Source organism: Haemaphysalis longicornis, unplaced genomic scaffold, assembly GCF_048455015.1.
Source record: "Haemaphysalis longicornis isolate Haplotype H1 unplaced genomic scaffold, Haemaphysalis longicornis Haplotype H1 scaffold_6, whole genome shotgun sequence".
Lineage (NCBI taxonomy): Eukaryota > Metazoa > Arthropoda > Arachnida > Ixodida > Ixodidae > Haemaphysalis > Haemaphysalis longicornis.
Genome location: NW_027526407.1, coordinates 62,183,561 through 62,210,862, shown reverse-complemented (window position 1 = coordinate 62,210,862; position 27,302 = coordinate 62,183,561). Strand labels below are relative to the sequence as shown.

Sequence of the window (27,302 nt, the reverse complement as noted above, 5' to 3'; positions counted from 1 at the left end):
TTGCAAACAGCCTAAATGACTACTACTGTTTCGAAAGCAGACCACACGTTGCCTCCCCCCTTAGAAAAAAAAAAACTTTCGGCATTGGGTCATGCGCACAGCTCGATTGAACTCGATAGTACAGAAAACCTGTAGCAGCAGAATACGCCCGTCTGGCAAGCACGATGGCCTGCAAGGAGCAAAGGAGCGACCATGGGTTCGTCTTTGTTCACTTTTTCTGCTATTCTTCGTACTATTACTCATTGAAGTGGTCCACTGTTTTTAGCATAAATGTAAAAATGATTAGTACAGATCTTTTCACGTTTTTCAAATTCTACACCACCTACTTAGAAGTGCTCGCGTTGTGAATGTTTGTTGCGCCGAACGAGACTGCTGAGCACGAAAGTTTTCGCATGTTTTCTAACGCAAATCACATTGGAACCTTATAGCTGATATTTACACTTGTCTGGTGGGCTCATGAACTGAGTATTACATCAGACCAGCAGCATCATAAATAAAAGAAGGTCTAACACAACAACGCCTGCAATAATTTCTCAGCTCCCGTTTGACCAAGCCGTACAGTAAACACCGGCCAAACTTCAAGTTTTCGGGAATGGGCAGATTTGCACCGACGTTTTGTCGTCTCGATCAAACGCAATGCTACACTTCCTTTTTCGCAAGTATAGCTCTCGCCTAATCACGCAGACCGGAATCATTGGGACCCCTACTCTAATGCGCTGCTATCTTTATTGCTTTTAAAAGCCGCGGCCGTGTGGAAATTCACCAATTCGAATTTTATCCATTCGCCAATAATCTCAGGCAGACTCGAATTGGCTGACAAGTTCGGGTTGCAGACTCGAATGTATTTTGTCGGGAGAGGCAAGTTTGTTTGGGTAATGATAGGATTGGAAGAATTTGGTTAAAAAATGGTTTTAGCGTGTTAGTTCCCCTTGCGGGTATATAAGCTACACGAAATGTACAACGATTTCTGAAATAGGATTTTTTAGCAACTAAAACTTGTTATACGGGATGCCGACACGAACGCATCCCTTCATACGCACTGAAAGAGGTTGAATCATGACACATATAAATACTAATTCACCATACGGCTTTCCGTGCACGAAACCACCGCTGGCAAAGGGCCTTGTGTGCGCGGTAGAAGTGGGTTGCAAAAGTGGAGGACAAGCTTGATATGCCAAACACCGTCGCTCAGTATGCAAGCATTTATTTTGCTTTCCGCCTCAATTGTTTGGTATACTTCCGCGTTCCCGTCGTTTACTTTCGGGCGAGTACGGCAACAACAGCGCTCGCCGCTATATCTTAAATAATAATTTCCCGGCCGCGAACAGGATATAAAATTGGGCCCGAATGATGAAAACTTGACGGCGAATGCGCGGTGTCTTGGTTTTACTGCCATGTCGGTCTAAGATTACACATCTCCATTCCTTAGAACTGAGAATCATCCGAATTCGTGATTACACCGTATCTTTTTCGTATATATTTGCTAGTACGCAGCATTGCACCGCCTCTGTAACCTCGCAGCCCAGCAGTGAAATGAGCATACTGCCGTACAAAGCCTTTGCGTTTGAATAAATAATGCAAGTGAAAACCCGCATGAAGCATACTACTACTCTAGTCTAGTAAACGGAGCTGCGAAGCTGGCGCAAACCGGTACTGTTGATAAATGCGTCGGTAAGAATTAAAGTATATATTTAATATGAATGAACGCCACCGACGTATGATACAGTTATGTGATAGCAATCGTGCTCCGGTTCGCAATACTCAAGCGGGTCGTCTGCAGCTTGCGTCACTTTGTGAACAGTGTGGGCGCGCTGTTATTTTAATGCGTACCATTCTTTGCCCAGTACCACCAAAGTTGGGATAGTGATACGCCGTGCATTTTCACATAGATTGAAATTAGGCGGAAGTTCCACCTTTAATCGTAATAATATTGTAAACGGGAAAAATGGTGGGACATAATTCTGAAAAAAAGAAAATACAAACATTTGAACAAGAAAAAGGACAGAACCAAAAGTATGAGGCTCGTACATCTCGTCCCAAAAGGGAAGAATACACGCAATAAGTGAACAAAAGAACGTTAGAAGTCCGAATAAAAAGTAGCGTCAACGGACCAACTTTGCGGTAAACCTTGCATAATCGTAAAAAACATCACCAGCGAAATAAAGCACTTCACTCTATATTGGCATAAATTGACATCATTGGCGAAAAGAAACAAAAGCTTAAAAAATTACACCATCTTCCCGTAGAGGAACCCTGAGTAGTATGTGAAGCAGGCATGGGGTCGATTCAAGTGCCCATTACTTTTCACTTCGTCGTTTCCGTGAGGTTGAGGTACGTAGCTACCGTTATATTTACCATTTGGTTTCCCACACTTCTCACTTACCAGAACTACGAAATGTGAAATTGCGTTGACCCCATGGCTGTTTCGCATACTACTCAGAGTTCCCCTAGGGGAAGATGGTGTAATTTGACTGGAGGGGGGTGGAGGTGTTAGAGTGGAGAGGCATTAAATAGACAGAAAGAGAGCGACGTTGTACGTGGTAAGAGTTTGTCTTCATTTAAGAATTATCATCATCATATACAACGTTTGTGACGTCGAGCTGTGGTTCGCGTTCCGCTTTGATTATGAACGCCTTATGATCTCGGAAATGTAAACTCAAGGGCTGTTGTAGTGGATGAACCCTAAAGTTGCTGTAGATGAGGTCGATGCAAGTTCCCCGTTTGGCTGTTGGCTGCTTGTATTCACGGCCCGCGGACACTGGCCGACGCACGCCGCTTCCGGCGACGATGAAACGTTGAAGGCGCGTGAAGCGTGCTTGTCTCGTGCCGGCCCTGGAAGACACCGGCAACACTGTCGCTCAAGGAGCCATACAACGGTAAGACACCACCGGGCGTTCAGCAAGCCCAGCATGCGCAGTGGTGGTGTGGACAACGCAACGACAACGACAAGGGAGGGACATAGCCCATACCATGAGATGCCTAGGATCAAGACAACGTTTTCCCCCTCCTCACCCGCAGCTTACTAAAACAGAAGTAAAACTCCGGGGGCTTCAAACAAAGGCCTTTCCTCACCCAACTTGGCTACATTGGATGTACCCCACCGAATACCCTGGCACATGTAAATTCTGCCCTAACTCATGTACCCTCATACACATGATCTTGGGGTGCGCACACAACCCAGCCCTCACACCTTTACCCACTTCCCTTCCCCTCCCTGAGCTGTGGGAGAACCTGACGACTAGGGCATTGTCCAGGGCTGAGACAGCAAGGTCTTCCCATGGTCTCCTGGACTGTGGAGCCACTCCCACATCACCAGACTCGCAATAAAGTATTTCGTCCTTCTCCTTGGATCTAAAAGAATGAAATATTACAACGGTTTTCGCTAGCCACCGCCATATTTGGCTGTAAATAACCAACACTCTAGTCAAGCGCCATCAGAATGCAAGGCATTAGTATACAATTCTCTGAATCTCTGAAGATTTTTGTGTTTTGTGTAAAAAGGGTGGCGTGTGGTTGATGGCTCCTTCACTACCGTGCAATTTTGCCTTCGGCGGCTTCTACAGCAGCATTTCGGATGATCAAGCTGACTGAAAGACAAGACAAGTCGGAGGCCCGCAAACACTGTTATGCTGCCCGGAGTGTTCCTAACAAGACATGTCCACACTGTTGATTAGAGAAATAGGCAGGACCATCTTTGCGCTCGCTCGTTCCGGCTTTTTTTACAACGTTTATGTGCTGACTTTCGTATGTTCAAAGAGACTTATTCCTGTGTCCTAAAGGTATCTCATATGGTATGATGCTGCATGCTCAGGGCTGCGATAATGGTTGAAATACCAGAGGCTGTCACAGAACGGATACTCGCGGGAGTATTACGATGGCGTCCAGAGTATTCTTGTAAGCGTTGACATGGGAGCGCCAGACTAAACGCGCCCATAAATCTAGTCGGCCCATTCGCACGCCACCTCAAATACTCCTGGCGTGGTGGCCGTTGCTTCTTACCAGCTGTGTGTTGCACAGCACCGACTAAGAGAATAAGCGGACTGTATGTGTATGCGCTTACAACAATAACGTTCATTGCACAAGATATTTAATTTGCCATAGGGTGGAAGTTAGTTGTAAATTAGTCAAACCCGCCGTGGTGGCTCAGTGGTTAAGGCGTTGCGCGGCTGAGCACGAGGTCGCGCGTTCGATGCACGGCCGCTGCGGCCGCTTTTCTGATGAAGGCGAAAAGCAAGAAAGCCCGTGTGTACGAGATTTCGGTGCACGTTAATGATCCCCAGGTGATCAAAATTGAACCGGAGCCCTCCACTACGGCGCGCCTCATCGCGTGCGTTGCGTCGGCGCGTTAAACCCTACAACCAATCAATCAAGTTAGTCAACAGATCAGCAAGAAGCAACTTGTTTCGCCCCAAACTCTTTGCTATTGATCCTGCAACATGCACAACGTCTACTCCCTGCAGGAGATACCGTTTATTGAATCGTTCGTGCACCATTACGTTCTTGCCGGGGAGAAAAGCCGGTCTTCTCAATGGCGTGGCGCTGAAGTCTTGCATCACTCTCTTTTTGCTGAAAACCTGCATTTTCAGCGCCAAATGTATTTGGGGAAAGCATAGGCTCAAATTAAACAGCCCACACAAAGAGCGGATGAACTTAAGGGAAGCGCGTTCTGCATGCAAACCGATCCCTGTAGGCTATTTGTCATGAGCGTGCTCCGCTCTTAGCAATAAAATCATACCATCCCTCCCTAATGAAAGTTGGGAGAAGGGCGAAAGATGAAAGTGCATCCAGTCGATCGTGAAACCTTCAAAGACTCAAATCGCTAACGAAAAACCAACCCATGCGACGATTTTCTGAGAACTTGAAAAATGCATCTATGAACGATTGAAATGTGTTAAATCGAAATACGTGGTTTATGAGATAAGGGTAAATCTTTGTATTCCTTCTTCATGGTAAATGCGTGTACTGTCTTTTCTAGAACCGGTCCTTTTCGGCAATTTTCACGTAACCGTTTTGACGCAATGAAAAAATTTAAGATCACTAATATGTGCGGTTGGGCCATTTGGCGCATTATCAATTACGAAAATTGCGCTTAAAGGACAAACCGAGGAAGGACGACAGGCAATGCGCAACTCGAAACTATTTATTTCCGCGGAAAGAAGTTGCCTTAAATAGGCTTCTACATGACATAAAAACATCAAAGCAGACAGCTAAATCGATGACAACACCACAATATTCAAAGCCCGCCTACCGCTTGCTGTCTAAAAGAACGAAATTCATTGTTAAAAAGTGATAATGATGGTTCACTGATGCACCCTTCGCGATTTTTTTTAATGAAGTACGCTCCTGAAAGCTCACGTGCCACAGTGTCACGGCTTCTGTCATGGTTTCTTTGAGGAGCGGCGTACAACCACACTTACGATCAATCAAGAACGGCACTGGATCACACTTGCCCATTAATTGCCGTGAGTGTGGTTGTACGCCGCGCCCTAAAGAAACTATTATGATTGACAGAAGCCGTAACACTGTGGTGCGTGAGCTTTCAGAAGCGTACTTCATTCTAAAAAATCGCGAAGGGTGCATCCGTGAACCACCATTATCACTTTTTAACAATGAATTTCGTTTTTTTTAGACAGCAAGCGGTAGGCGGGCTCTGAGTATTGGTGTTGTCATCGATTTTGCTATCTGCTTTTATGTTTTTATGTCATGTAGACGCCTATTTACGGCAACTTCTTTCCACGCAAATAAAAAGTTGCGAGTTGCGCATTGTCTGTCGTCCTTCCTCTGTTTGTCCTTTTAGCGCAATTTTCGTAATTTATAAGAGATTGGTAGACCAACCGAGCCAAGGGAAAATGCATTATTTTTCGACAGAACGCCATTGGTTCCGATACGAAAACATTCGCTTTAATGTAGACCAGCACCACCAGCAACCGTGGTCGAAAAATTCACAAGTGCGCTCCTCGCTGCCTCCCCTACAGGATCTATTATTGGCATGGCAAAAGTCAATTTGCCCCAGGCAATACACAGCACTGCTGGACACCGGGGGAGTGAACTAGCAAAGAGCAGATTTAAGAGGAAGTTTTTCTACCCATACCCTATTTTTTGCTAGGGGTTAGCGCAGTAGATGTCCCACGTGCCCTCACTCTTTCCGTTGTTGCCTTCTCTCCATCACTTACTTGGAATGAACCAAAAAATAAACGCATTCACGTTTCCTTTGTGGATGCTACGGTGTACACCCACGTACGCGGAACACTTGCCAGGGTCGCTACAGACAGCTTCGCTGCAAAACAGCTAAGTTAGAGGAGTTTGATACCAATAGGCGTTTCTTAACACGATCCTGTTATAATAGGGCAGGGCCAAAGGTAGCTAGTTCGGTAACCTGCCCTAGCGCAATGCGTTCAATACTTCGAGCTAAAATTGGCCTTATCGGAAGGTGGTCGTCGATCACAGAAATTTACATATCGTTATAGCTCGGGAAATGCGCTGTACAGGAAAATAACGAGACTGTATACACGGTGTTACAAATTCAACAAGCACACACAAAATAACCGGACACCAAATTATTTCACATGAGTTATAAATTCCAGAACATTACACTCTAAGTGCACGCCGCAGAGGGCTATTTCAATTGAGTATGTCGACGTCGCGGCCGATCGGAATGTGTGTCGTCCGTGAACTTCTGTCGGCAGCTGCCATGGTCTCTCCCTGCTCCCACCAAGTGAGCCTGCGAATTTCAGTTGGTGGTGGTAATGCCGCCGCCATATGAGAATTGTTGAAATGGCCGTGGGCTGCTCACGGCAGGTTTCATCGCCACCAGCTGCTTCTATGATTGGTTTGTTTTTCTCGTACTCAGACTTAAGGCGCGGTTAGCTAATTTTTGAGAATAAGAAAGTGCGACCACCATAAAACATTATGCACGCCAACCTGAGTACAACGCTTTCGGATGTTTTTCAATTTAGAAGCAACCAAGTCTGCTACCCCAACAGTCAGCCAGGGCTTCTGAGTCGTAGTGTATCGGGTTGTTGTCCGGGGATCATTGGTATTAATATGAAATGTTTACAAGAGTTGCGGTTTTTACAAATGATTCACTTTCCGCTTCTTAGCAGCGGAGATGCTTAAGGTTGAACTCCGGGCGTGTCCAGCGTCAGCAGAAAACGCCGCTCGAGAAAGTACAGAGGCGCAAAATGCTAGTCAATGAAGTGTGAGGGGGGTTGCGTGGAGACCAGGAGCAAACGAGAAGGTGTCGCGAAGGTGGGCCTCACGAAGAAATGGTCCCCGTAATCTGAATCAAACATAGGGCCCTCGTGCTATCACAACGCCGTGTGTTCGATTTCGCTATTATCGCACTCGGTTGGCTCAGCATTTAGTTTCGATTCGTAGCGCGCGCGTCGGTTTTGAGATTTGGCAGCGTTTAACTGTACTTTGGCTCTCAAATTTGGCAGTTTGAATTTTGGACTTAACGAGGATATATTGTGGACATTGATTTTTCTCAGTTTGCATAAAGAAGCCATCGCTTTTCACCCATAATTTTTCAATAAAAGGGGCATAGCTAAGAGAAGCCGAGTTAAAGCCAGAGATGACCACCAGTTCCGCAGTTTTTTCGCGTCCTAATTGCGAAGGTTGGGCAATTTTTTGCGTCTTCGGCATTCTTAATTTGTTTTTATGACTCGAACACCAATTTCGCCAGGCGTCTTTTCTGCTGAAAGGGAAATTTGCGCTTCTGCATGATTACAGTAACCTACTTCGCCATTCATGTCCATTAGAGAAACAAATGGAAACTGTGGTAAAATTTTCTTTTGATGCACTGAGTTTAATGCAGGGAAATGAATAGGATAGACTTGTGAAGGGGAAACGATAATACATTACGTGCACTGTAAAAATAAGTGAATCGATAATGGCCGCAACGGAGAACACCTTTACGATTACTGTATTACTCACAACTCCTTCTGTCTTAAGCTTCTGCTGTTTCATTATGAAATAAATTGAAAGAAGTGAGCATTTTTCGCATTTATTTTATTGTGATCAAGTATAGTTTTTCAGAAATTTCACATGTTGAACTATGTACAGTCGGTAAAACGCTTGTCTATAACAGCGATTTCAACTTCAACCAGCTACATCCGAAAACTACCGCAACAAACTCGTGCCAAACATGTCGGAGGCAAAAGCGAAGGGCTAAGTCTTCTGAATTCCTCAGTAGGTTTATTCAAATCCCCCTCCGGCGGGGCAGGATAGGGCTGAGAGTACGAAAGCTGTGTTATAGACAACCCTTTTACCGGCTGTACATCAATGCATGGAAATGGACAGAGATCTTACTCTTGTTTTGAGTTAATATAGTGAAAAGTTGACGTTTCCTCCCTGTGCGTGCCTTGGTCTTAGGTGCACCCCTCAAGCTATATAAGTGTACGGCAGGCTCTTTCTGGGACCCAAAGAAAACGACTTCCCAGTATGTGTACGTTTATGTTGACTGACGGGACCGAAACGCGAGGATATCCTAACCCCTGCAGAAAAGGCTGCGTGTAATAATAGAATAATAATAATAGTAGTGTAATAATAGAAGTTACGCTCAGGACAGATCAAAACTTTCTATTGGTGTTAAGTTTGTAAAAGCGCGCCCTTTCCCGAATTGGGAATGTGGTCGTGGGCACCGCATGTTTCATTGAGAACCATTGGAACATGAGGCTTAAAAAATGGTTTCCTGGCGACTGGACTCGAAATAGTGAAGACACACTGCTGAATGAAAAATTGTGCCCAACAATTATGGATGAAGTAATTAAAACTGAAAAGTAAGGATATAAGCGCTTGGAAATTTTTGTAGAATACTTCGTACTGCACAGGACACGAGATGGGATGCTGAGTATAAGGATGATGATGGTCGTGGTTACGATAACAGTAGGGGTGACGATTGTGATAATGATGATGTTTTAATTCTTTTTCAGCGACATGGTGGCAATGACCATTGCAAACGGAAAACAAGTCCTGGCCAAGATTTACAGTTGTACCTCAGCCGACTTCATAAATTGTGTGAAGTGCGGTTTTGTACCATTGATTTATTACAAGCTTAATTGTCAGCACTGCATCTGCACACACTGTGCCGTATATGGCAGATCCTACCTGTGTGTGACCGACAACATCACGACCAATATCACAAAGGTGAGTTATTGTTTTTACAGCAGATTATCAGTTTCTCGCCTGCCAAAGAGCGGTGGTGACCAAATGAGCTGTTTCTGTCACAAAACCTCGTCTCGTACTTTAATATAATTGCAGACACATTTTTGAGATGTGTTGTAACCTGCACAATGGCTCACACCTTACCCAGAAAGGTCATGTTAACGACATTCACGCTTTCAAGACTTGTAACCACGCTACATGAGGGATGATGTAACCGGAAGTCATCGGTTATTTGTATTCCATTGCGGAGCACATTTGTCTACATAACACGCCTTTTAAAATGACATCTCCAACACTACTTTAGCAGCTCAATGATAGCTTTTGTGGTGGTGAAAGCTCTCGCATCCCTTTCATTGACGCCCTCCATTTTCTGATTGCCTAATCAAGAGTTGTGATGAGCGCATATAACGCTATCACAAGCCCTTCTCGATTTTTATTCATGGTAACTGGACACATCATACTTTTTCGACTAATGATGTAAAGCCATTGTGAGCAAATAAAATATTTCGCACTTACGCGTTGCTGGGAACCACAAGTATTTTCTTCTATTCACATTTTCCTCCGTTCACAGCAGCTTTGATACCTGCTGAATAGGAAATACCAGGCACTGCAAATACCAGGGACTGGAAATGAGGACACCTCGAGGTTGGCTTAGGACCGCTGTCTTGATGTTGCAACGAGTGTGAACATCATGCACGTTCACTTCCAAGTTGTAATGACCAATTTTTGTCACAGCAGTGCGCAGCATGATAAACGCAAAATGTGTGCGGAAACTATTCGTCAACTTTGGCGTGTAGAATCTATTTACCCATCGAAAATTACATTCATGCAGGGCCTCAACCCGTTATGCTTTTCTAGGAACCCATTGCAAAACTTCCCTAAGCCTAATTATGAACAGGCAGGAGACTTGCGTCCACATCAGTACTCTTAGAGAACAGTTTCCTAGGAACCAATGAAGCCACCAAGTTAGCGCTATTATTCAGTCGTTTACAAATGACTATGATTTATTACAAAAAGAAACTTGGGCAACGTTTCTGTAGAGGCATGCCACTCCCACTTATCATTTTCTTTGCCTCATGATACCTTTCACCATGACTCGTCTTCAAAACAAAAGCGTGCGCCCACACTGTTATGCGCCCCTTCCTTGATTTGCGTACCGTACTTAATACACGCCTCTATATCATAAAAATACCTAATAAATATATAGAACCACTATTGTGAAGGCCGGTTTACGTAATCAGGGATCGGCAGCCATAGATTGAGCCCGTCCTCTTGCCAGAAATCGTGCACCTCTTGGTGGTACGGTTAAAACGTGTAAGTGCGACCTGTTGAGCTGCCGAAGGACACCTGTACTAGCAGAAAGGGGTCGGTTCAAGCACACCATTAGAGCAGTTTGACTGCTTGTGACGGACAGCTTGAAAACAATGTCGGCTGCAGCCCCCATTTGAATTTTTAGAGAATTCTCAGCTTGTGCACAGAAAACCTCTAGGAACACCTCTGCTAGTTTGACTACCATTTCTACAAAAAAAACACACATCATTCTAAGCTATGTATTCTGTTTAGATCTGCTTAATTCGAAGCTTTGGGATTTGAAGCACAACTGGCATATTCTGCTTCATTACAATTCACAATCAAATGAAAGTCACACGTTATCAGCTGCACAGATTGCGAAACTTGGTCTGCCATTTCTGAAATACAGTCGATCTCAGATATGTCGAACTCCAAGGGGATCGCAAATAAGTTCGATATATCGATAATTCGATATATAAAATATTTTCTTTCGAATAGGATTTCCAAGGGGATTTTGGACTGTTCAATATATGCAGTAATTCGCTATATCTGGGTTCGATATACCCGGGATTGACTGTATATCCCTTATGTTTTCTCGTTGTTACCTTGGGCCTAAAAGATAGCTGTACGGACTCACCTGATAAAGAAGCTTTTTTGGTCTTCCTGTTAGTACCACAGCGGTGAGTATAGTGCTAATCAGTCAAGTAACTTGTTAGCCTTCACAAATTTATTTTTCAAAATGTCGTTATCCTTTTCCAGGAAGGCGAAGTATTTGCACAAGTGTATGCAGGACAGTTTGGACAGGTTGAAGAGCACCTGTCCGTAAAATTATTCGTAACACAGGTACACGCTTTGAGACCATATCCAAAATTTGGCATTGTAAAATCTTTGTGAGGAGAAAAACCTTTGAATGTCATGTCGTGGATTAAAGTTGCTCAGAAGTTGTGACAAACAACGTTTCTGTTCATTCACCCGCCCGTGAAAACATAACGTTGTGTAAAATTATTTACGAGATGCAAGGGAAATCTGGCATTCACGTAGCACGTATTTCGTACCCAGTTCTAATTCACCATGGTGTGTTTCTGTTTTATCTGTTTAAGCCCGCAGTCCCCTACACTGCACTGAAGCGTGCAGGCTTCCAATGCCCCGCATGTTGCAGACTTTTCCGGTGGGGGGACATTTGGGTAAGCAATGTTACTTATTGATATCATTGTTTTCTATTATCAGACTCTGTGTGTATGTCATCATAAAGAATGCTCCTTTCCGTGCACTGTTCAATAGTTGGCGCTTGCCACAGAGGATAGAGGCTTTTACGGGATACTAAAAAACCGTCTTTATAAGGCTACATAAATTATATGCAGGATAAAAGAAGGGGACATTTTTAAACCTGGAAACAGAATGTTGACATTCTCAAAATAGAATCGAGCTCACGCAATATGCTTGGAAAATGAAGGCACTGTTTACTGGACCAAGCAGATTAGATCAATGGGCTTAGACGAGCGAAAGGTGATTTGGTTATATGTCACATAAGCAGACACTGACGTCTTTCGACGTGCTGCTGTATGTAGAGCGGTACATTGCCGAATGCACACAGGCACTGAGAGCCCAGAGGAAAAATTTACTGGTATTACGGCTAATTTACGGGTTTTCGAAGTACAATGCATTTTCTTGGGGTACTTAAATAAAAAAAAAGTGGTATGAATATCTGTATGCATGTGTATTACAGAATAAAGACACCCGGCTAAAAATAAAATCAATGTTTGAAGAAAAACTTTACATTGCACAACTCCTGCAAACCAGTAACTCTTGAAACACACTGTGTACTTGTCAACGCTGCTTAGGAAAACGAAAACATCAGGAATAATATTTCAGGCAAAGAATCAACACAAAAGTGGTATGTGCAGGGGCCTTTATTGAAAATTCAGGAATATTTCAATCCTTTGCTTGCGAGGGAGAAAATATGGTTTGAAAACCATGTTTAACGCAAAAATAAAAGAAGCTCCCGGCCAATCCTAGCGGTCACGGCGGCATTAGAAATACTTCGTCCAACAAACATAAAAGGTTCCAGTAAATGGTGGGCGAGCAGTGGAACGCGCCAAAATTGAAATGACTTCAGCACTGGTGCACCCAGTTTATTTTGGGAGGGAAGATCATGAGGGTAGGCTGTAATGAAAAGAAGGATTTACGTGGGAAGAGTGGCCTAGGAATACAGTGTATATTTAGTTTATTTGTTTTAGTACTTTAATGGCCCGTTATGTGCATTACATAGCGGGGTGGGGGGGGGGTTATGTACAAACGGAATACTATATGACAGTTGAACGAGGAGTAACAAACTAAGTACATCGAATATTCATCGCCCTTCCTTGTGTCAATTTTGTTTAACAGGGCATGTATCAAATAAAAAAATTAGTACTGTGAAAGGGTTACGTATAAAGTGCTAACAAAAGCAATGTATAACATCGAAATCCTCCGCAGGCACATTGCAAAGCATGCATACAATAAAATCAAACAATTCCAAACTTTCTGCACACTACTACATTACACCGGAAAAGTGAAACTGCAAACAAAAAGCATATGTTACAACACTTTCTTCAAAAAAACAGTTCCTAAGGTGTACTGGTCAATATTTTTTGTGATGAATGTTTGCAATGCGGTCTGAAAGGGAGAGCATTCTCTTAGATGAACGTTACTTGCCGGGAGCAAGTTTCTTTCCTGTATTGTAAGAGCAAGTAGGGAATTCTGATACTTTTTGGGTTCTAGCAAAAAGCGGTCGTACTTTGTGCGCAGATCAGCTCGGGAGGATATGTGATGACCAGGCAAAATATTGGATGACCTGAAAGAGGACCCTGAGTAGTAAATTGAGTGAAAAACAAGCGCGAAAATTTCCTTCGGGTATCCAGATTAGGCAGATAAAGAGAACGTTTCAGAGTACATACGCTTATATCAAGAGTAGAAGTGCAAGATAAATATTGCAGCTTTGTTCTGCACGGCTTTGAGGGGGTTAGTAAAGGTCGCTTGGTGTGGACACTAGATCACAGAAGCATATTCTTATGTGGCTCTTATTTAGGAAATGTACGCATGAAATTTGGTATTGCTGTTAGCTTGAAAAAGGCGGCGTTTAAGAAATTCAAGTTTTTTGAGGACCTTGTTTGTGATTTGTTCAATGTGAGTGCTCCAGCTGAGATCGGAAGCAAAAATATACCCAGATATTTAAATGAGGAGAGAGTTCAAATTCAATCGTTGCCAACAAAATGCTGTTTGGAAGAAGTATCCAAGAGGGTAAAAAAGTTGTTTCGTTTTTGATAAGTAATCTCCATTTGCTGACTGTTGCACCATTCTAATATATTAAGCAAGTCATCCTGAAGACTAATCACGTCATGAGTGTTAGTTATCCGCTGATAAATAAAGCAGTCACCCGCAAAGTGGCTCAAAGACGAGTTATTACCAGATGCTATATAATTAATATTATTACGTGGTGGCAGGACACAGATGAGACGAATGATCGGATGGGGTGAGGCGATCTATTTACAAAATGTGCATAGCAGCCATGAGACAGACTTCGCGCAAGATGCGCGCCAGGAATGTCGTCTTCGTCGTAAGCGATCTCCGGTCAAGGGGCTGTGAGGCATTGTTTTCTTTGGTCCCGTAACATCACGCCCCTGGTCTAGGGTGACCGTCCCGATCGATGCCGAGGCAACGTGAGGATCGCGATGGGGTGAAAATATACAGTGAAGATCAGCCTGCCGCCACTGATGAAGATGACGCCCCTGTTCACGCCTGGCCTCACAAAAGCGATGTCTTCAAGGCAGAAACAAACCGTCTGCGGAATTCGAACCACGTCAGACGAAAGGGCTGGGGACATGGCGTCTTTGGTCGGTCTCGGCCTGTATAGGCTGGTCTTCAGTGGCTGCTCATGAGCGGGGGACACAGGGCGGGGGATGTGGTCGAATGCAGGTCGCAATGGTCTGGGGCTGCCCGGCATGGCCGATGGTCCCTCGACGATTTCGCCCAAGGCCGAGACGTTGTGATGCGGAGGCCAGGATGGGGGTGATCCCGCACACTCCACCAAAATGTTACGTGGCGGCAGGACACAGTATAAATTAGATTAGAATTAGAACAATATAGACTAGAAATAGAAGGCGACTCAAAACGGAGCCCTGTGAGACTCCCGATCCACAGCGGGTGCTGGGTATGCACTGATCAAAGTTTACAGATCAAGATAGGTTTGTCAAAAATATTTTTGTAGAGCGAGTGGTTTTGTTTTTTAGTTTTAACTGCTCAACTTTTAGTATCATTTGATTGTGGGGCACGCGATCAAACGCTTTGGAAAAATCTGAATTTTGCGTCTGTGTAAACGGATATGTGAATAGATTTGTGAAGCTCAGTTATCAATTCAAACAGTTGGGTTTGGCATGATCGCTTATATCTGAATCCATGTTTATTTTCTATTAGTAAATTACTCGCATTTAAATGGACCATGACTTGCGTGAACATATGTTCCAGTATTGTTCAGAAAACTGAAGTTAGAGAAATTGGTCGAAAATTCTTTGATATTAGCATCCTCCCGTCCCTTAGGTACACGTTTTACGTGCGCGTTTTTCCAATCATCTGGTATACGACTTGTGTCTAATGACTGTTCGTATTCAAGGGAGAGGGATTGCCATTTTTGTCGCCATTGCAGCTAGTGGCGAAGGAAAAGTCTGAAACATAACTTCTCTTGCGGAAAATTTGTGAGAGCAGTGCAACAATGTGTACAGCCGTGGTTATTACAACCTTTCCCGTGCAAATAGGGTAGCGCACCACTCTGACGGCGAAACCGATGATCATGATTACAGGAGTAGTGCCATACCCTCTGGTTTTTTGGAATGTAGGTGGCGTGTTAGCAGCGCTTGTTGAGGACTATGTAGATAAGAAATTTATTTGTTTTTTGCAATTTGATCTTTGGCTATATTTTTAATTATTTCTGCCCCATAACCACAACGTACGGAGCAGGAATGTCCTTGTATGACGACGTATTGAGTGAGATTGTGAAACATGGCTGTGTTTTGTAGTTTCTTGGGACTGCGTAGCATGACGTAAAAGCAATTAAAACCTAATAGTATGGAATGTGTAAACGGGGTCCTACTGTATGTTTTTAAAAGTTCTCAAATCTCTCGAATTCAATAAACATTTATCACAAACGACGTATCCTCAGTACAACTGTTTGTATTGGCCGTCTTTTTCTGTGCATTTCCCTTTTAGAGTGACAGAGTAGGCTTTCGGGCTTGTCATCTCCTTCTGAGACAAATACGAAACTTGCACAACTGACTATACCTAACCTGTGTCTCTACCCTGTATTGTGGGACCTTTCGTTGTCCGAAATTGAGAACAAGGTATAAAGAAGTATAAGTACACAAGAATTCTTGTATGCACTGGAGAAATACCATCGTGCACAATTTTGCTGCGACGCCACAAACGCGGTACCTATCACGCCCTTTCTTGCATTCGGAGCCAACTTAAAAGAGTGCACGAATATGAACCCTAATATCAGTGTTTTCGCGGCCGAAGCGTAGACATTCTTCTCATCAACCGCATTTCAGAACATTTAATTCTTAATTCAGTGATACACATACATGCACTTAGTCTGGTTTGCACACTATCATAGGAAAAGCCTTGTAAAAAGCACGTTGTCAAATCTCGCTTTTTACTGGAATTATGTTTGCGTACACCCGGAAGGTGGAGCTAAATATATGGTTTGTTTTTCGGTACTCTTGCATCGAAGGGAAAGAGGAGGCCGGTAACAGGGCAGCTGCTGCCGCACTTAAGAAGACATTCGCCATAAAATTCCACCACTAGCCACAGATCGGACAACTTCGTGAAGCATGCCAGCGCAATGGAGAGAACAGGCAGTCAACAAGCTACACCTAATGAAACCACTTTAAGGAGAATACGCTACTAACACACTTACAGTATTATTGAGACGTCTTAGACAGGTTACCGACACGCCGCACAGCCGAAGCGCACTCACCTACTGACTCGACCTTCAAAGCCCCTACTTAACTGGAGCGCAGGGTGCCAACCTGTCAGTAACGTTATTAATTGCAAACCCCTCGACAGCGCACTACCAAAAAACACAAAAACTGAATATAAAAAAATTCAACTACACTCATTGTACCTTTTACGTAATGATGCGATTTCCTCCCGTAAGCGCGGTTTAAAGTTTTTATAGGAGAACAGGAATTACAGCTAATTTTTTATCATCAATAATCACAAACTCTTGTATACGCCATCCCTCTAATTTGTCTTTTAAACCCTTTTACTCTTTACTCAGCAGCCTGGCCTTATACACTTCCCCTTTAATTTGTAATTGATCTGTTTAAACCATTTCCTTTACTTTGACCACCTCATTTTATTCCCACTCCGCTCCATTTTACAAGTTATTTCTTCCCGCAATATGCTTTTTGTTTGGCTTGCCCTACCAAAAACCAGCAACAATCAGTTGAGGTTCGTGATATCGGCCTGGAGCCATGGTGTGCTCCTAACGAACAGTAGATTCGTAATTACTCGCATGCTGGTTCACTGCCGTAAATATTTACAGCCTAGGAAAATCAAATTAAACATACATCAGCTGTCGTACATCAGTAAGTTAACATCCTTGGCACTGCGATGGCTTCCAGAAGTGCAGTTGTTTCCCCGAAAGATTGTTTCTCGCTACGTACGACGCTTTGTTCTCGAAAGACATTTATAAAAGCTCAATTGAGTCTGTTCCTTCCTTTCTGCCATGCGCATATTGAAAGGGTACGAATTCAATGCTGCACAAGTAATCAACGAATATTTGTGTGCATAATGATTGACGCGCAGTACTCGCGGTGTTGTATCGGAGGGCATCCGCACGCAGAAACGGCGGGTTGTCCCTAAGTCAATACTTTTGGTTAACTAAAATAAAAATATATCGTGCCCAGATAAATACTATATGTATTGTATCCTCAGAGCCACATCCAGAATGAACACCCTGACCTCTGGAAGGAAGGAAATGCGGATACATGGTCTGATACCCAGGTGATGTTATCGCAGCAGCGAGGTTTCAATCCTGCTGTTAAATCATACTTTTTGAAAAAGTTGTGATTTTGCTTTTAGATGGGCGAGGACCCGAATACCATGAATCGTGTAGTACCGGATACCCAGAATAAACCCAGCAGCATTGCCGAGGTGAATATTAAACACTTGACTCTTTTGTGTGCATCTGCATCTCCTGCCTCTCTTGCATCTTTGCATGTCTTTCTTCTTCTTTGTTTTCTTCTGTGCGCGCGCTTAATAATTAGCAATTGTTAGTTGTTCTGATTGCGAAGTATATTCTTTCTCATTTGTGTTCTTCGTTATTTACTCGATTTTGGAAAGTTTAGTTTTCCCATTGAGCAAGTACCCCAGATCTTTGCTTTTCAAGAAGCTGGTTCATAAACGCCGTACGCATACACTATTTTCAGCTTGGAAAATGCCAAACTTACGAACATTCCTGCGCTGCAATCTCCTCTTGTACTTTCTCTAAACCTTGCTGTGACATTTTCAGTCCACATTTGGTTGCCTGTCATGTACTGAAAAAATAGACTCCACTAATTGGAGCCGAACATTTTAGTCAGTCGTTTGTTTGGTTCCGCTGGTAGACTGAATTTTAAACCGGAAATCACAATATTACTGTGAATGCTTTGATATGAACAGCAAGTTTGATGAACGTAGTTTTCCTCCTTCTATTTTTTGGTGTCGCCCTTCTGGGGTCAAGTCCTTTCATTGGATCGTGTTCTGCTCTTCTTGTGAACGAATTTCTTCAATAGAAAGCAGTGCGGACACGAAGTATATATTGGCACCCTTGTCATGAAGCATTGAAACTCGCGGAGTAGCTCATACACGCCGGCATCGTCCGCGGATGTGAAACATTCCCGGACGATGCCGACGGATGTTACACTGGCTGCAAAACTAAGTGCATACCTGAGGCTACCATTGCTTCTTGTAAATAAACACTTGATTTGTTAACAAATCAGAGAAGAAACATGTTAAGAAAGTATCGAGGACAGGAGCAGAAAATTAACAGTATGAATCACAGTTGCGCTATCGGCAACAAGAAAATCTAAAAAAAGTCGTTGTATTGAGCTCTCGGATCATTTCAGCGTTGTTCGGGTCGAGCCAAACTATTTTGCGTCTTGGCCAACTCTGAGCATAAGTGACGTGCTCTAAGTGACATTAGTAACTGCGTTCTTGCTGATGGCTATAGGCCTCCTGCGCTGGAGTCTTGGCGACATGCAGCGCCCCTAGCGGCCGACCCCTCTGGGTAGTACAAAAGCAGACGACCCTCGCCGCCCTCCATGTGTTTTCAATTACAAGCCAGAGTGAAAGTTGGTTGTGGCGCTTTGTGGCGTGTTTAAATGACTGCATACTGTAGGAAATAGCCCTTAAGGTAGTTGCAGAGGCTAAAAAATAATATCCGCTAAAAGAAGCCGATTTGTCGGCTTTCTTTTGAGCGAGCTGTCGCGGTGGTCGCGGCGTGGGACAGTATCGCCAGGTCGGGTGGTTTAGCTGTTTGACGACAGTTACAGTTTTTTTCTTGTTGCGTGCGGTCGAAAAAGGAAAGTTCACGAGTAGCATAAACACGGAACGCTGCTCATCCTATATCCCGAGGTAACTGCAAAAGGTTGCTTCAGGGGGAGCATGCAAGCGAACGCAAGAATTGCGTAGCCGACTCAGCTGGCCTGGCACCGCCTTTGAAACGAGTGGAAATTTTGTTTTGTATTTTCGCGAACTAAAGGATTCTTGCGTAACGTTTTACGCCGCACGATAACGAACAGCAGGGTACATGTATACTAGCGAGTAGGTGGGGCAATACGCCAAATAAACAAATTAAGCGCTATTAAAAGACGCAATTGATCACACGCCCGCTGCCTGCAGAGATGTGTACTTCTATAACACCACATAACACAGCATAACATAACACAGCCGCATACACGGCGCGGGGCCCCGAATATTTACAAACGATCATCACTGACTGTGTTGGTTTTCTAGTGCAGGGGTCGTCGAATCTGAACGCCGATACGCCAGTGTTGACTTCAAATGGAGCTAGACAGCGAGACAAGAACAGAGAATTGGCGACCTCCAGTTGAATTAATTGCGCCTCCCGGCCCCCCTCCCCCCATTTTCACACTTCACCAGATTATTGTCAAATATTATTAGAAATTCGCTGAATTTTTTCTCTTTGCATTCAAAGCCCCCCTCCTCCCCCCCCCCCCCCCCTTCCGATTTGCCCTCCAGCCCTCCGCCGTGTCGGCTGCATGGAACTCGGCCGTTACTGACCCTCATTCTAGGCTATTAAGTGCGAACTGGGAATGTATGTTGCAAGAGCGTAATTAAGTAAAGTGAGAGCAAACAAGGAAAGCGAGCGGTCTCTTAGTTCGCCCGACCACTTTATTTTACGGCCACTAATTTCGGAATCGCAAAATAGATTTCACGCTTCTGACGGTCGCGGCATTTTGTCACTGAGACACGTACAAAACGGCAAGCTAAGGCTGCATCATGTATTCGTAACGGCGACGCAAACGAGCACTGTTTAATGAAAGTGCACGCATAGAGTGCAGGTACGCAAAAGAGCGGCGCACCGCAGCAGGCGAGCCTGCGGTCCGCCGGACTCGCTGGCTTTTTAAAGCGCGATCATCGCCGATTACGTCACTCTTCTTTTTTGATTAGCTGTTTTTGAGAAGTCTTTGTCACCTAGAGTATTAGTTTAACCTAGAAATTTCACTTAAAATTTCACTTCGTACGACCATCGATCGGTGAACCTGCGAGTAGCAGACGCCGTCACGGTCCCGGCACTTTCGTCGTCGCTGTAAACGTGTTGTGCGGCGCAAAGCTTTTTCCCCTAATGCCAAGTTGATCGCTGAAATAGATCGGACGAGTCGGGGATGAGCTGGTGACCACGTCGCAAAATAATCGGGAGCGTCGAGCTCATTTTGCTTCTGTCAACACGGGATCCTGTGGGACCCGCGCAGCTTTGTACTACCCGGAAGTACTGCCCAGAAGCCGCTTGCGCAGCGCCCCCTGGGCAGCGCAGGAGGCCTATAAGTGCCCGATACGCAACAAGAGTAGTTGCGGACGTTATCCGATTTAACGTAATTTTGGTTTCTTGTGCAAACTAAGAAAGTCTCGACGTGGGTAGAAGCCAGTGCAAATAACCTTAACCGGTCGCGTTACACTGGCTTGCTTTATCAGGGAGTACTGACAATTCATGACGAAACATATTTTTTTTCACAATTCTTATTAGTAATATCTTGTATGACCCCTGAGCAAGCCTCGCCCAATCTTGCATTGATTTTTTTCTATTCCATGGAAGACATCAACCTTGTCGGAGTCTATCGCAGACCCTGTGCCCCTTGATATTCCCACAGAGGTAGCCCTTTGCCATGCGGTGCGTTCCAGAAACAAAGCCTTCTTTACGCTACACACCAGTGAAAGTACCTGTAATCAATTCAAATATGTTTTCTTACACGAGCTTGTTTTATTGAACAGTACTGACAATTTATGAAGGAAGGATTTTTTCACACTTGTCATTAGTAATATGTTGTATGGCCCCTGAGCATGCCTCGCAGGTAGCTTACATTGATTTTTTTCATTCCATGGCAGGCTTCAACCTCCTCTGTGCCTCACGCAGGCCCTGTGCTCCTTGGTTTCCCCACACAGGTAACCCACTGCCATGCGGTGTTTTCCAGAAACAAAGCCTTCTTTACGATACATAGCAGTGAAAGTAGCAGCATTGTATTGATATGTGTTCTTGAACGGAGTTGTTTTATCGAACAGTACTGACAATTTATGACGGAAGGTTTTTTTACAATTCTTATTAGTAATATGTCGCACGTTCCCTGAGCAAGCCTCGCAATAATCTTGCATTGATTTTTTTCCATGAAAGGCATTGCCCTCCTCGGCGTGTCACGCAGACCCTATGGCCCTTGATGTCCACACACAGGTAATCCATTGCCATGCGGTGTCTTCCTGAAACCAAGCCTTGCTTATGCTACATACCAGTGAAAGTGCCAGCATTGGATTGAAATGTGGGCACTAGTCTTGTGAATACCTTTTTCACGTGCTTGGTTTTAAAACAGGTTTTAGCACACATGTCGCTTTTGTTTTGTAAGCATACGTATACATATAAAGCAGACCCAAACTTAATGCTGCCACATTACGTAAATTTGCTTTGGAAACTTCACTAGGAGGAAATACATTGCCTTTTTGAGATGTCGCCTTTTGTACTCCTTCGCTAAGGCGGAGTTGTTAAAGAGACGATACAGCGCTGTGCAGATAAGCATTAAAGAACAAACATGACGCCATGAGGGCTAACCTTCAATTTTCATTTTAGTAAACACATGGAGCTCATATATGTTGATGACCACAGAAGAAAATCCGGGTAAATTGCTTAATCGGCAATACACTACCTTCTGCGGTGTCTCATTGGCTAAGGAATTATTCTATTGAGCCCAGGTTGCGAGATTGATTTCAACCGCGGTGGATTCTGTTCATAAGAAGGCAACAATTAAGAATGCCCATGTATCAAGGTTTTGGCATGTGTAAATGTTGGGGGGTGATGGAAATAAATTATTTCTAAGACCTCTGATTCGGTACACCTAAAAGTCCAGTTGTCAGGTTCGTCGCGTTGAACCACAAAATTATACATTACCGCTGAAAAATGACCAATACTACTGCTATAATTTCCCGTTTCCCTTACTTGCTGTGTATAAAAACTTATTACACGTGACGCCGCTATCTGTAACAGACAAATGAGTAAAGGCTGAACAAAAAAAACGCTCGTGCACAGATATTTTAAAGAGTATTGGGTGCCAAGGGGTTTACAAAAACTTTGCACATTTTTTCCACAATCTCCGTAACCCAGGTGACACTTCAGAGCATATTAACCCCAAGTGTGACTTTACAAGCAGAGTAATAATGCTATTTCGGGTTTCGTCACTCATGCGCTGTCAAACAAAATATTTGAACACACAAAAGTGAGGCATGTAACCAGCTGTTCAATAGCGCAGCAGGTGTAAGCCCTTTACAACGTGTGGGAATATTTGACGGCAAGGTGTGATACTGTGCCACAAAAAGGGATATCCCAAACGCGTTGCTCGTTAACATTTTATGGGAGACATTAAATTGACTGATAATATTGACTGATTGACCGTGATTGATTCATCTGTTGTGATTCATTTATCGATCAATCGATCGATCGCGGAGGACAAGGCAAGTAGCAGTACTGGGTAAATGGGATTGGGGAGTTTGAAAACATGATCGTAAGTAACTAGCGGTCTCAGACGACATCCGAAATTCTGTCTAGTTAAAGAGGCTTGGTTTTGCAGGTCTGAGGTTTAAATTTTTCTGTTAAGAAGAGACAGAGAACACCAATATAAAATATTTAAATGTGCCTTTCAGGCCGCTTTTTACGGCCTACGTGTGTAAAAACGGGTTACTTAGGATACATAACAACCTCAAAAACATTGAACTGCCAAATCCACAAAAATAGTATATTCTAGTAGCCTTAAGAGTACATGCAAGCAGCATATTTTAATAGTATAACAACTACTGCCTTCAAATTTATTTTGTTTGGGTTATCAAACAGCATAGGGAACACGACCTATCATGTGCATCAGTCTGTATTCTGTGCAATCTTTGAATCCTACTTCCCAAAACGTACTGCAGAAAAGCTATAAAGAAGATTTCGCTTCTATCTACCATTGTATTGGACAGTCCGGTTTACGTTTGTGCGATCGTAAAACAGCATATGCGTGCTACTTTATTACTTGTTCTGAAACAAAAATGTGTTTATAGTTCCTACCATGCTTTGTATAGCAACGGCAGCAAAAGACTTTATTCAACGAAGCGTACACAATCGATATTCCACAGCTTAATGTGAAGACCTACTGTCTTAACAAAGAGAACGTGGTAGGATGATGAATCTCTTGCCCACCAATATTTGTCTTTTTATGACGTTAAGAACACCCCGCCTTATATTGTATCAATTTTCAGATCAGTGATCATCTGTGAGAGTTTGTGATTGGAGTGGTAAAAAACACTTAGGCGCCGTACCTGCAGATATGTTGGAGCAGAACTATTTAACATTTACTGGGATCCATATTCGAATGTCACAATCCGGAGGTGGGGTTTTTATGTTCAAAGTTGTGTGGGAAGGACGCAAAAATACGACGGTTACCTTTTGTTAACCGCAGTGCGAAAGCCGAAATGTAATGAATATAATACTGGGACTACAATTTTAAGTCCCATTTTGTGTTGCAAGGACGGCCTAGTTTTTCCACAAGCTATTTTATTCAGTATGAACTACATTCCTGGTACCTTAGATAAAGTGAACTTCCCGATTTATTGGAAAGAATCATAGTTGCGCAGTGAACAGCTGTGGATTGTGGCATGTATGCAAAATTTCGTATTTAAAACCGTTATTGAAGTGGTCCATAAACCTGGATTCTAATGTTGCAGGAACTTAAATCAACAGTCCAAAGACTTAAGTCAGCTGATGAGGAGAACCGCTCCACCATGGTAAATATATTCATTCGGTGACGTTTTCTTAGTTTACAAAACGTAACGCAATCCCCCTTGATCTATCCTTACTACAGGCTACATACGAAGAAAACCTTTACAACGCCAATACTTTCTGCTTCGATGTAGAAGAGGTCCCCAGGAAGCACAAAAGCGAATGGCAGGTAAGTTGCTGTGTTATAACTATGCACACTCAACAGCGAATCAATTTTTTGTGCAAAAACGTTTTTGTACAACACATAAAAATCTTCACCTGACGTACACTAAAGCATAGCGCATTAGAATTCAGTGGTAAATGTCATTTCTCGTCATTGTCGCATTGTCATTGGCTGTTTAGTTTAAAAGACCATAGGCTTTGTTGCTTTAATAAAGCGAAACATTTTGATATGTCTGTTCATCTCACTGCATCTGTGTCGCCTGTCTCTCAATTCAGCCTCCCAGCCAAAGTTAAATAATATTTGAACCGGTGGTTTATATAGGAAAACAATTCAATCCACTATATCTGGAAAGATGCTCAATATTTGCAAAGTTGCTCAGCAACAGGTAACCATTGGACACATTTAGGAAAAAAACAAATCAAATTCAAATGAACTAATTTTCATTTCCAGTATGAAAACGAAACTGAACTGGACCCATACAAAAAGTCACTAAGGCTTGACAAGGACTGTGCCACTTTAACATTACATAGTCAACATATCCGCACATATAGCAGGATCAGCTAAAAACTTTATTGTAGAGCGAAAAATATCTTAGCCTTCAAGTTGTTATGGGCGCCATTTCATCTCTCTGGGTATTGTTCCCGCAGATCACTCCTATGTTCCGGTATACTTGGACGCTCCGGCCGTACTCGGCCCTGTGGCAAGACCTTGTAGTTAACAACGCTTCCCTGTCGACGGGTGTGCTCTCCGTGAACCCTCCGGGCTACAAAGTTGAACTGATGATCAACATCACGGGGCACACTTGTGAATGGCGACGTCATTGGCTAAAAGATGAGATGTGTTGCCCACCGGCGGCACTTCAAGTAGCCTTCATGGTGAGGTTACACCACGGGGAACATGATGACTTGCTAACCTGGCCTTTTACAAATAAGGTAAGCAGTTCTGATCATGCCCACTTATCGAGTAAGAAAGCTGCGTGCCATCTAAGATTATCGCCATTATTGGCCTTTAATCCGGTATGAGGTGGGCTCGTGTGCTGTCATTCTCCTTCAGTTCAAGTTTTACCTACTACTCGAATGAGTTTAAGCATTTCATTCAAGTGTTTGCACTGAAATGAGGGGTAGCGATAATTTGTTTAGGTAGAATGTGATTTCGGCGCCCGTTAAAGATCCCCAGGTGGTCAAAATTAATCCGGAGCCCTCCACTACGGCGTGCCTCATCGCCTGCGTTGCGTCGGCGCGTTAAACCCCACAATCAATCAATGTTTAGGAAGAATGTACTTTCAGCAAAAGAGAAATTTCTCAAGTTTGTCTCGAAGAATTCGCCACGTTAAGCTATTGAAGGTAGAGAAAATGCATTAGTGGAGAGTAAAATGAAAGCGATATTTGAATGGGATGGAATCGGCTTTTTCGGGGAGTGCCTAAAGTGTCGCAATGGACATCATTAGGATTTACTTCAAGGACACTTAGATGGAACTGATGCAGGTGGCGCACTGAGATCGATATACGGTGTTGCAGAAGCTACTTCATATTTCTTCATGGTTTTCAACTTGTTCAATCTCTCTTATGTCTAATGCCTTGCCGGTAAGGAGCCTATTTAAGGCTTCTGATCGTGGAACGTTTCCGATATTAGATCACAGTCTACGTTGATAGTTATGCCAAACAGGTCTTATCTTTGACCCTGCGAAACTTAAGGAAACCCTAAAAAACAGATATCACGGACACGAAACCGTGAAATGGGCATTTGCAGGATGATGTTTTTTTTTATATTCCGCACTTTGTTGGCAGCTGCATAGTTTATGTAGTCTACCTATTTGTAACGCCCATTTCTATGTTTTTTCGTGTACCTATGAGTGCCAAATGATTAGCTGTGTAGTGCATATTGAAGATTATTCTTTTTTGTCAAGTACCGAAGCTTCAAGAAAAGCTAGAGAGAAGACCAAATTGTATACAAAAGCGTGATAAATTACCGAATAGGCATTGTACGGAAGCTAAATGAATAAAAAATTCATCATTTTCCTTTTTAAATACTGGTTTCATGACGCATTCATATGCAAAAAAATATAGGGTGGGAAATAGCAGACCAACCACATAAAAAAAAACGTCGTTTATGCCGGGTTAAATAAAGATATGCAACCAAGCCTGACCCTTAAAAAATAGATATCCAAGTCATGACATAGAACTAGCGGTAGCAGCAGGTTTAGAGAGTGTGCACTGTGTAGCAACAATTATTAGGAGTTATGTTCTTATAAACTCTCCCAAATATCTACACGCCGCGTGCCAATCGCCATACCTGATGGAGTGTGCTCTGTACAAAAAGCTCGAAGTGGTCTCTCAGGACGGCCCTGACTGTGAATATTTTGTTTTTCAGATTGAATTGGCTCTGGTTAACCACCTCGACGACGAGAAAAGCATACGTCAGGAGCTCGAGTCGAGTGAGGCTGACGGTGACAGCGTGCAGAAACCCGTACCAGGAACCCCCAACAAACTGTTTGGCTTTCCACGAGTCATCTCAGTCTTAAAATTGCACACTCCGGAGGAAGGATTTCTGTTCCATGACAGCATTGTGTTTACGTTTAGCATATATTGACGTACATAGTGGTTTGTCAGTTTGGGACTTGAGAATTCTTGGCTAAGGTTATCAGAGTTCGGCGTGAAGAACACCTGTTCAGATCCGCTTATACCTACCATCTTTTGTATAAGGTATGTGGGTATCACAAATGCATGTTTCACGCTAGCAAAGGGTTATTTTGCCATACGTGCATGTGCTGGGTGCTAGCTGTATTTTTAATTCAACTCGCCCCTTTTTATGACGCGGTAGATTCAGTAAAGTAGAATATTGCATTGCCGCCATGCAAGTTTGTTAACCGCAACTGACACCCCGTTTGTATATGATTGTTAGCGGTCAGAGAAACCCTGAGCGGGTACAATTCAAGTTTTACATACAGTACCCAAAATTAAATCTCAGCTAATCGTTGCTACGATGTGGCGGCGCACGCACACAGACTGTTTTCTGCCCGCGGCGTAGAAGTTCTTACTGTTTATTTGTGTGTAAACACGTCATTGAGCATTTAGTACTGACAACTAGCCACCGCGCTGGAGCTTATGACCAAATAAAATTAGACTATCCACA

General features: G+C 43.4%; 1 protein-coding gene across 5 annotated transcripts; it reads left to right on the top strand.

Annotated features, from left to right (window-relative positions):
* Window positions 1-37: 37 nt before the first annotated feature.
* Window positions 38-27,302, top strand: LOC144142807 (uncharacterized). 5 transcript variants are annotated; one of them, XM_077674575.1, is made up of 12 exons: window positions 111-196; window positions 8,374-8,440; window positions 8,934-9,147; window positions 11,556-11,639; window positions 17,425-17,493; window positions 17,572-17,643; window positions 21,097-21,153; window positions 21,380-21,436; window positions 23,953-24,012; window positions 24,090-24,176; window positions 24,818-25,102; window positions 26,541-27,302. In XM_077674575.1, the coding sequence occupies exons 1-12, from the start codon at window positions 193-195 to the stop codon at window positions 26,757-26,759; spliced, it is 1,275 nt and encodes a 424-aa protein (XP_077530701.1). In that variant the 5' UTR covers window positions 111-192; the 3' UTR covers window positions 26,760-27,302. The 5 variants fall into 5 exon arrangements, with proteins under 5 accessions (XP_077530702.1, XP_077530703.1, XP_077530705.1 ...); XM_077674576.1 differs by lacking the exon at window positions 8,374-8,440 and having other exon boundaries at window positions 38-196; XM_077674577.1 differs by lacking the exon at window positions 17,425-17,493 and having other exon boundaries at window positions 109-196.